General features: G+C 40.1%; 1 protein-coding gene across 2 annotated transcripts in view; it reads right to left on the bottom strand.

Moving 5' to 3' along the window:
- Positions 1–10000, bottom strand: part of LOC119580339 (myogenesis-regulating glycosidase-like) — an 84235-nt gene that overhangs the window by 42924 nt on the left and 31311 nt on the right. For both annotated transcript variants that reach the window (XM_037928439.1, XM_037928446.1), the window contains exons 2-3: positions 7680–8263; positions 6588–6667 (exon numbers count right to left, since the gene is read on the bottom strand). In XM_037928439.1, the coding sequence (XP_037784367.1) occupies positions 6588–6667; positions 7680–8262 (663 nt within the window). In that variant the 5' untranslated portion in view covers position 8263. The remainder of the gene's footprint in view (positions 1–6587; positions 6668–7679; positions 8264–10000) is intronic.

The raw sequence follows: 10000 nt of genomic DNA, 5'->3' as shown, positions 1-10000 counted from the left end.
ATTTATTTCGTTTTTATTAATTTTTTTTTTATCTATTATTATTATTATTTTCTTTTCTATCTTCTCTTCATTTCCTTTTCTCTCGATATCTAATTTCTTTTCTTATTCTTTCTTATTTCCTTTTTCTCTTTTTACTATACCCCCCCTTCTCTCTCTCTCTCTCTCTCTCTCTCTCTCTCTCTCTCTCTTTTCTTTTTCTTCTTCCTCTTCCTTCTCCCCCTGTTCCTTTTCCTCTTTTCATCTCTTCCATTTTATTTTTTTTTTTTTTCCTTTTTTTTTTTGGGGGGGATTTTTTTCTATTTTTTTTTTCCCCCAACCCCCGCCTTTTTCAAACCAAGGGGGAAAACCTTTCCTTTTTTTAAAAAATTTTTTTTAAAATTTCCAAAAAACACAAAAACCAAACATAAAAAAGGAATTTTTTTTAAAAAAAAAAAATAAAAAAAAAATTTTTAAAATTTTTTAAAAAAAAAATGCATGGAAATTTCCTGTCCCTAACCCCTTCCCTGGTTTTCATCCCCCTAAACCCGGGGCCCAGGGTTTAAAAAAAAATTAAAAAAAATTAAAAAAAAATTAAAAAAAATTAATTTTTTCCGGTTTTCAAAAAGGGTTTTTTTTTTTTAGGGGCCCAAACTTGGGGGTTATTGGCATTTTATTTTCCGGGGTTTTTTAAAAATTTTTTTAAAAATTAATAAAAAATTTCTATTAAAAGTGTTTTTTTTATTAATTTTTTTTTTTTTCCCCCAAATTTTTTAAAATTTTTAAAATTTTCTTTTTCTATCTTCTTTCTTTTGGGGGCCCTTTTCTATAGTTTTAAATTTTTTTTCGAATTCCCCCAATTTTTTTTTAAAAAAAAATTTTTCTAAAACCCCCCCCTTTCCTTTCTTCCCCCCGGGTCCTCTCTTTTTGGGTTCCTTTTTTTTGTTTCTTTTCCCCCCCTTTGTTTTCCTTTTTTTTTCTTTTTTTTTCCCAAAATTTTTTCCCTTGTTCTTTATTTTATTATTTTTCTTTTTTTTTTTTTTCTTTTAATTTTTTTTCTTTTCCTTCCCTTTTTCCTTTCCTTTTCCCCGTTCCCAATTTTTTTTTTCCAAATTTTTCCCCTTTTTTCCCTTTTTCCCCCCCCCCCCCTTTTTTTTCTCCTTTTAAAATAAAAACCCCCCCTTTTTCCCCCTTTTCCCCTCTCCTCCTCTCTTCTTTTCTTTTTTTTTTCCCCTTTTCCTTTTTCCCTTTCTTTTTCCTTTTCCCTTTTTCTCTCTTTTTTCCCCCTCTTTCCTTTTTTTTTTTTTCTTTTTTCTTTTCATTTTCCCCCTTTTTTTCCTTTTCCTTTTTTCCCCTTTTTCCTTTTCTTAAATCTCTACCCCCCCCCTTTTCCTTTCCCTAACCCCCCCCCCCCTTCCCTCCTTTCTTTATTTTTCATCCCTGTTTGGTGGCTCCTTCCTTTCCCCCAACTCTCCTCTCCTCTTTCCTTCTTTTTTTTTTCTCTCTCTTTATTTTTCTTCTTTTTTCCCCTCTTTTTTACTCTTCTCTTCTTCTTTTCTTCTCTTTTTTTTTTCTCTCTCTCTTCCCCTTTCTTTCTCTCTCTCTCTCTTCCCTCTCTCTCTCTCCTCTTTATCTCTCTCTCTTTCTCTCTCTTCCCCTTTCCCCTCTCTCTCTCTTCCTCCTCTTTTCTCTTTTTCCCTCCCTCTCTCTCCTCTCTCCTCTCTCTCTCTTCTCTCTCTCTCTCTTCCTCCGCCCTCTCTCTTTCCTCGTTCTCCTCTCTCTCTTTTCTCTCTCTTCTCTCCCCCTCTCTCTTTTCCCCCTCCCTCTTCCTCTTCTCCTCTCCCCTCTCTCTCTCTTTCCTCCTCTCTTTTTCTCTTCCCCCTTTCTTCTTTTCCCCCCCCCTCCCCCTTCTCTTCTCTCTCTATTTTCCTCTCCCTCTCTCTCTTTTTCCCCCTTCTCTCTCTCTCTCTCTCTCTTTTCCCCCCCTCTCTCTCCCCCCCTTTTCTCCCCCCCCCTCTCTCTCCCCTCCCCCCCCCTTTTTCCTTTTCTCCCCCCCTCCCCCCCCCTTCCTCTCTCTCCCCCTTCCCCCCCCCCCCCCCCCTTTTCCCCTCTCTCCCCCCCCCCCCTCTCTCTCTCCCTCCCTCTCTCCCCCCCTCGTCTCTCCCTCTCCCCCCCTTCTCCTCCCCCTTCCCCTCTCTCTCCTCTCTCCCCTCCTCTGCTTCTCTTTTTCTCTTCCCCCTTCTCTCTCTCTTTTTCTTTTTCCCCTCTTTTCCCCTCTCTCTCCTTATCCTCTCCTCCCTCTCTTCTTTTATCTTTTCCCCCGCTTCTCTCTCTATCCCTCTTCTCTCTCTTCTCTCTCCCTACTCTTCTTTTCTCTCTCTTTTTTCCCCTCTTTCTCTCTTTTTCTCTCTCTCTTTCCTCTTTTCCTCCTCTCCTCTCCTCTCTAATTTCTCTTTCTCTTTCTCCTCCTCTTCTCTCTCCTCCTCCTCTTTTCTCTCTCCTTTTTCCCCTTTTCTTCTTTTCTTCTCTTCTCTCTCTTCCTTCGTTTCCTCTCTCTCTTCTCTTCTCTCTTCTCTCCATTCCTGCTCTCTCCCCCAATTTCTCTCTCTCTCTCTTTCTCTCTCTTCTCTTTCATTCTCTCCCCCCCTTTTTCCTCCCTTCCATTCCCTCTCTCTCTCTCTTTCATCTTCTATTTTTCCTCCCTTTTCCATTTCTTTTCTCTCACTCTTTTCCCCAAATTTTCTCTCTCTCTCTCCTTCCTTTTCCATTTATCTCCCCCCTCTTTCATTCTCTCTCCCTCCTCCATTCTCCTCTCTCTCCCCATTCCTCTCTCTCTCTCTTCTCTCTCTCTCTTCTCTTTTCCTTCCCTCTCTCTCTTTTTCCTCTCCCCTCTCTCTCTCTCTCTTTCTCTCTCTTTCTTTCTTTCTTACTATCTTCCGTCTCTCTCGCTCTCTCTCTCTCCTTCTTTTTTTACTCCCCTCTCCTCTCTCTCCTTTTTCTTACTTCTCTCTTTTATCCCCTCTCTCTTTTTTTACTCTCTCTCTCTCTCTCCCCTTTTTTTCTTACTTCTCTCCCTCTCTCTCTCTCTCTCTCGCTCTCTCTCTCTCTCTCTCTTCTCCTCTCTCTTCTCTTTCCTCTCTCCTTCATTCTCTCCCTCTTTCATCCTTCCCTCCCCCCTCTTTCCCTCTCTCTCTCTCTCATTCTCTCCTCTCTCTCCCCATTCCTCTCTCCCCTTTTTCATTCTCTCTTTTCTCTCCCCTTTCCCCTTTTCCCTCTCTCTCTTCTCTCTCTCTCTCCCCTCTCTTTTCTCTCTCCCCTCTCTCTCTCTCTCTCTCTCGCCTCTCTTTTTCTCTCTCCCCCCTCTCCCCCCTTTTTTTTTAATCTCTCTCCCCCTCTCTTTTTTTTCTTATTTCCCCTCCCCTCTTCTTTCTCTTTTTTACTCTCTCTTCTCTCTCTTTCTCTTTTCTCTTTTTCTTACTCTCTCTCCTCTCTTTTCTCTCTCTCTCTCTCTCTCTCTCTCTCTCTTTTCTTCTCTCTCTTTTCTTCTCTCTCTCTCTTTTCTCTCCCCTCTTCCCTCTACCCCTTTCATCATAAAAAAAATAAAAAAACCCCAAAAAAAATAAAAAAAGAAAATCAAACAAATAAACCAATCTCAATTTGGCATCAAAAAAGACAAACAAAAAAAAATTCTGAAAAAAAGTAAATAAAAAAAAATATAAAAATAATAAAAATAAAATTTAAAAATTTAATAATAAAAATTTAATAATAATAATAAAAATAATAAATAATAATAATAAAAATAAAAAACAATGATGATGAAAGCCCAATTACTAAAAAATTATTTTTTTTTAAATACTAAAAACAATAATAAAAATAATAACAATAAAAATTTAAAATAAAAATTTTACAACAAACCCAAAAACACTAATAAATTAATAAAAATAATAAAAAAATAAAATAATAATAATAATAGAAATTCCCAAACAATCGGGAAAAACTGACAAAACCGACATAATCCTGGCACTGGCACTGTCGGAGTGCCACTTCCCGACAGCCGGAAGAGGAGGCAGTGGCACCACGCCGGCTCATTATCGGTAATAATTATTAATCAGAAGTTATAAAATTTCATACTGACTCGATGGCGGGTGTGTGACTCATGTAGTGGGGGGGAGGGGGGAGAAAGGGGGATTGGGGGGGATGGGAGAGGGAGTGGGAGATTGGGGAGGGAGGAGAGGGTGGGGAGGAGGAGAAGGGGGAGGTGGAGGAGGAGGAGGAGGAGGAGGAGGAGGAGGAGGAGGAGGAGGAGGAGGAGGAGGAGGAGGAGAGAGAGAGAGAGAGAGAGAGAGAGAGAGAGAGAGAGAGAGAGAGAGAGAGATAAAGAGAGAGAAAGAAAGAGGGAGAGAGAGAAAGAAAGAAAGAAAGAGAAAGACAGAGAGAGGGGGGAGAGGAAAAGGGGGAGAAGGGAAATAGGAAATGCGGGGAGTGGAGAGAAGGGAGTGCAAGAACAAAAGAATGCGGAGATAGGGGGAGACAGAAGGGGGAAGAGAGGGATGGAGGAGTATATATATATATACACAAATATAAATATGAATATAAATATAAATATAAATATATAATATATTTATATACATATACATATGTGTGTGTGTGTGTGTGTGTGTGTGTGTGTGTGTGTGTGTGTGTGTGTGTGTGCGTGTGCGTGTGCGTGTGCGTGTGCGTGTGCGTGTGCGTGTGCGTGTGCGTGTGTGTGTGTGTGTGTACGTACACACATGCAGACACTCACACACACACACACACATGCATACACGCGCAGGCGACTACGAAAAAGCCGCACAGACACTGAAGACAATGAATGAAAAGCGACTTGTGCAGACACTTGAGGAAGAAGGAAATGCAAGAAGAGAAACTTGCCCCAAAACGGAAACAAAGTCAATCAGCGTTGCGAAAGTGGGAGACAGGTGCAAAAAGCAATAACAATCATATAAATGGCACAGGCAGGAAGAACAAGCAAAGGAAACAGAGGTCAGGCGAGAGAAAGCGAGAACGCGCCGACGCAGAGGGAGAACAACAACGCAGAGGAAGAACAAGAAGAACAACGACACAGGAGAACAAGAAGAAGAACCGCGGACACGATTCGACAAGGTAAAAAAACCCGTTTTCTTTGACACCCTTTGAACGGCGGACGCGCGCCAAGTTCAAATACGCGAGTGAGACAGACAGACATTTACAGACACACACACACACGCAGACATAGACACAGACACACAGACATAGACATAGACACAGGCACAGACACAGACACACACACACACACACACACACACACACATAGACACAGACACACACACACACACACACACACACACATAGACACAGACACACACACACACACACACACACACACACACACAACCCCCCCACCCACCCCCCATCCCCCCACAAAAAAAAAAAAAAAAAAAAAAAAAAAAAACTCACGTGAACTCTTAATGCAAGTAGAGAGAAGTTAAAATCACACAAAGGTCCCCCCCCCCCGTACTTCCTTACAGCCTTGGGGAGGTTTCTATTTAACGAAGGATGAGGCCATGTCAATCAAGAAAGAGAAAACGACTTTTATGGCCGTTTAATCCGGGGGAAGAAAAACGGGTAATAGAAGCGTATTGAAAAATGCAATGAACATGTAATATAATTGTAATGTAATGTGCTCAAATAATTGAAAAACGAATTAGGTAACGTGACGCAAATAAACAAATAAATAAATAAATAAACAGAAAAAAGCGTGATATTTATTCACCTTATTCAACAGTGAAAAACATGCAATACAAGATACCGTAATCATAATCACCATCAAAAAAAAAAAAAAAAAAATGCAATGGAATGCAAGGTAAACAACAACAAAAAAAAACATTTAACCTAATCACGTGATGAAAACGGGTAAAGCAACATACATGAACCCAATAAGCAAATTAAATAAGCAGAAAAAAGTTATTTACAGAACACCTTTACTTAAATCTATTACTCATTACCCAAGTGGCGCGGAGTTACTATCACGGCATTGTGAAAGGCATAAGAAATAAGTTAATCTGGGATACTAGGTAAAGAAAATAAATAGGTAACAAATACTGCGTGTGAAATCCTGCATACAAGCGTGTGTGTGTGTGTGTGTGTGTGTGTGTGTGTGTGTGTGTGTGTGTGTGTGTGTGTGTGTGTGTGTGTGTGTGTGTGTGTGTGTGTGTGTGTGTGTGTGTGTATGTGTGTGTGTGTGTGTGCATATATAATATACATATATATATATATATATATATATATATATATATATATATATTTATTCATATTATATATACATATATATACATACATACATACATATAAATTTATATATATATATATATATATATATATATATATATATATATATACATATATATATAAAGATTCAAGTCCCCACTTCCTTTCTCAATATCGAATTCACAAACAAACAAGCACCAAATCAAAGTAAACAAACACGCTACCTAATACCCTATACATACACACGTACACACACGAAACAAGAAAAAAGAAAGAAAGAAAAAAAACAGAAAACATAAAACAGAACAAAAAAAATCCCCACTTACTTTCTCGTGGTCGAATTCATCCTCTCTGGGCGGAACAAACAGCTGGGACAGTCTCCTCTGCCAGACGGGCTCATCATCATCTGGAATTGGACAGTTTGGGATATAGAGGCTATTTATCAGTTCTTATCAGTCTAGCAGTCGCTTTGCAGGAAGAGGGAGAGTTAAAAGAAGGGAGAGAAAATAGTTGTGCGCACAAGGGGACTGTTTTGAGTTCGGTGATGTGAGATCAAAGGTTCGATGCTTGAGTGAGCGAATGAACACACGTGTGTCTGTGCGTTTATGTATATAAATATAGACAGACAGACAAATTGAAAGACATACAGCTATATTGGTGCATATGTTTTCATATATATTACATACACACACACACACACACACACACACATATATATATATATATATATATATATATATATATATATATATATATTAATTTATATGTATATATATACACATAAACACACATACATGCACACACACGCACACGCGCGCGCGCACACACACACACCACACACACACACACACACACACACACACACACACACACACACACACACACACACACACACACACACACACACACACACACACACACACACACACACACACACACACACACACACACACACACACACACACACGCACGCACGCGCACGCACACGCACACGCACACGCACACGCACACCTTTGACTTTGTAAGTGAAGCAGCGAAAAAGAGACGGCGGAAACTCTACAACAAAATTTGCTCTAAGGCTTTAATTAGGTACTTTCTTCGGCGAAAGAGCGACCACAACGTTAGGCCGCAAACCGCCTCGTTTAACAGAAGGCTTTACGAAGAGTTATAATGAAGAGGCATGGAAATAACTGTAAATTGAAAGAGAAATGCAGGCCTTGCAACTCCCCAGCACGTCAATCTGCGTTATTTAAAGAACGTTAGAGAATGTGAATTAAGGTATATATGTGCATATATGAATATAAATCTTAACCGTTTCTCTTCGTTTCTACATTTGGCTTTCTGTGCGACCCACTCTGCCGTTCGTGACTTCCAGCAACGGACATAAAATCGAGGAATTCCACCTGCTGCCGACTCACCCTCCTTCGGGGGCGTCGCAGGTGTCTTTAGGGAAGGGCGTCTCTTCTCGAAGGGGTTCTGGTCAGGGCCGCTTTCTCTCTTGGGAGGATTCTTCGAGATGGGGTCGTCAGGCACGGCGCTGGAGATGGTGAAGATGTGTCCCCTCTCGCCGATGATGGGCGTGCCTTGGGGCGTGGCGTTGGGGGGCGTCGGGGCATTTCGCTGGGGCATGTGAAGCGGGGGGAGCTGCGCCCCCTTTTTCTTCGGGGGTTTGGGAAGCTTCTCCCCGAGACGCACGTTTTCTAAGCTCCGTTGGTTGCGAGGGGAAACTGTTCCATTTTGCGTCGGCGCGTTGTTCTTAGACGACAGGGCGAGGGTCCCGGTGCTCGCCGACGTCTGCCGGTCTGGCGGGGTCGGCTGGGTCGCGGCCTCGCTCTTGGCCTGGCTCTTGGTCACCGGCTCCGGGAGGTGGCTCGTGCTGATGTTGGGACGCCGCGCCAGGAGCTGTCCGTTCGTGGGCGTAAGGATCTCCACGGACGACGAACGCTTGAAGAAGTCCAGGGAAAACTCCTTCAGGAACCCTCCACCCGCCTTTTCTGCCATCCTGCGAAAAGAGTACATGGACGCCGTTAGAAACCATGAAAATAAATTAACATAATCTTTCCACTTCAAAGCGCAATTACAACTATAAATACTAAACTAAGAAAAGAAAAGAAAAGAAAATGATCAAGGTGAGACAAGCAGACGGGAATCCCGACCACAACAACTGCCCTCGACGAAGTACAAAACTATCATTACCTTTACTTGCGTTCAAAGTGGAACTGAACGCTTCTCTCAGCTAACACCTGGTCACTTTTCTAACTACCTTGCCTCGCTATTCCACAAAACTTCGCCAATTTTTCATATCGGTTTGTGCAATTTTCTGACTACATAAATACTAACGAGGGATAACAGACTATATTATAATATATATAATATATAATAATATAATATGTAGTATATAATAATATAATATGTAATATATAATAACATAATATAGAATATATGTAATAAAATATAATATAATATATAATAATATAAATCTACGATATTTGAATTACGCTAAAGAATATGAATATATATATATATATATATATATATATATATATATATATATATATATATATATATATATTTGTGTGTGTGTGTGTGTGTGTGTGTGTGTGTGTGTGTGTGTGTGTGTGTGTGTGTGTGTGTGTGTGTGTGTGTGTGTGTGTGTGTGTGTGTGTATACGAATATAAATCTTATTTGCCCTACAGAAAAATAAGAGAAAACGAGAGAAAATAAGAGAGATAAGAGTAATAAAATAAAAGAAATAAGAGAACAGAAGAGAAATAAAAGAAAACAAGAGAAACGAGAGAACAGGAGAGAAATAAAAGAAAACGAGAGAAATAAGAGAAACTATGATGAATAAGATAAATGACAGAAAATAAGATGAACATGAGAAATAAGAGAAACTATGATGAATAAGAGAAATAAGAGAAAATATGATGAATAAGAGAAATAAGAGAAAATATGACGAACAAGAGAAATAAGAGAAAATATGACGAATGAGCGAAAACGAGAAAATAAGAGAAAAAGAAAAGAAAAAAAATCGCACTACACGGCACCGAACAAACAAGTCCGGGCGCACCTGGCTGTCCTCCCCCCCCCCCCCACAAAAAAAAATAAAAAAAAAATAAAAAATAAATAAAAAATCGGCTGCTGCAAAGAGCATTACATCATTCAAGTCACAAAGGCGAACTCTTGACTCCCCGCCACATAACTCCATACCATTAAAGCTCCGAGTATTAAGCCCAGCACGACCGCTGTGTATTATGCCCACGCGATCTCCGCAACAGAGGTCTCGGGGGGGGGGGGATGACATTCTTTAGGTTTCTGGGGTGAATGGGTAATTTTATTTTTTTTTTTTTTTTTTTTTTTTTTTTTGGGGGGGGGGAAGGGTGATATTTCCTAAGTTTGGGGGAAAAAGGATAACATTTCTTATTTTTTTTGGGGGGAAATAAGGGTGATATTTCTTATTTTGGGGGATAAAAGGGTGATATTTCTTAGGTTTTTTGGGAAAAAAGGGTGATATTCCTCCTTTTTTGGGGGAAAGGATAATATTCCTTAGGTAATGGTAACGTTTCCTAGTTGTTGTTTTTTGGAAAAAAAGGTGATATTCTTAAGGTTTTGGTTTTAGGCCTTTAGGGTAATATCCCTAAAGTCTTGGCGAAAAAGAGTAATAATATTCCTTAGATCTTGGCGAAGAGAGGTAAAAATTCCTTCCTTCTTTCAGCGAAGGCGCGTGACGGTATAAATG

Source organism: Penaeus monodon, chromosome 2, assembly GCF_015228065.2.
Source record: "Penaeus monodon isolate SGIC_2016 chromosome 2, NSTDA_Pmon_1, whole genome shotgun sequence".
Lineage (NCBI taxonomy): Eukaryota > Metazoa > Arthropoda > Malacostraca > Decapoda > Penaeidae > Penaeus > Penaeus monodon.
The sequence above is the reverse complement of the archived record's forward strand: the minus strand, read 5'-3'. Positions and strand labels throughout refer to the sequence as shown.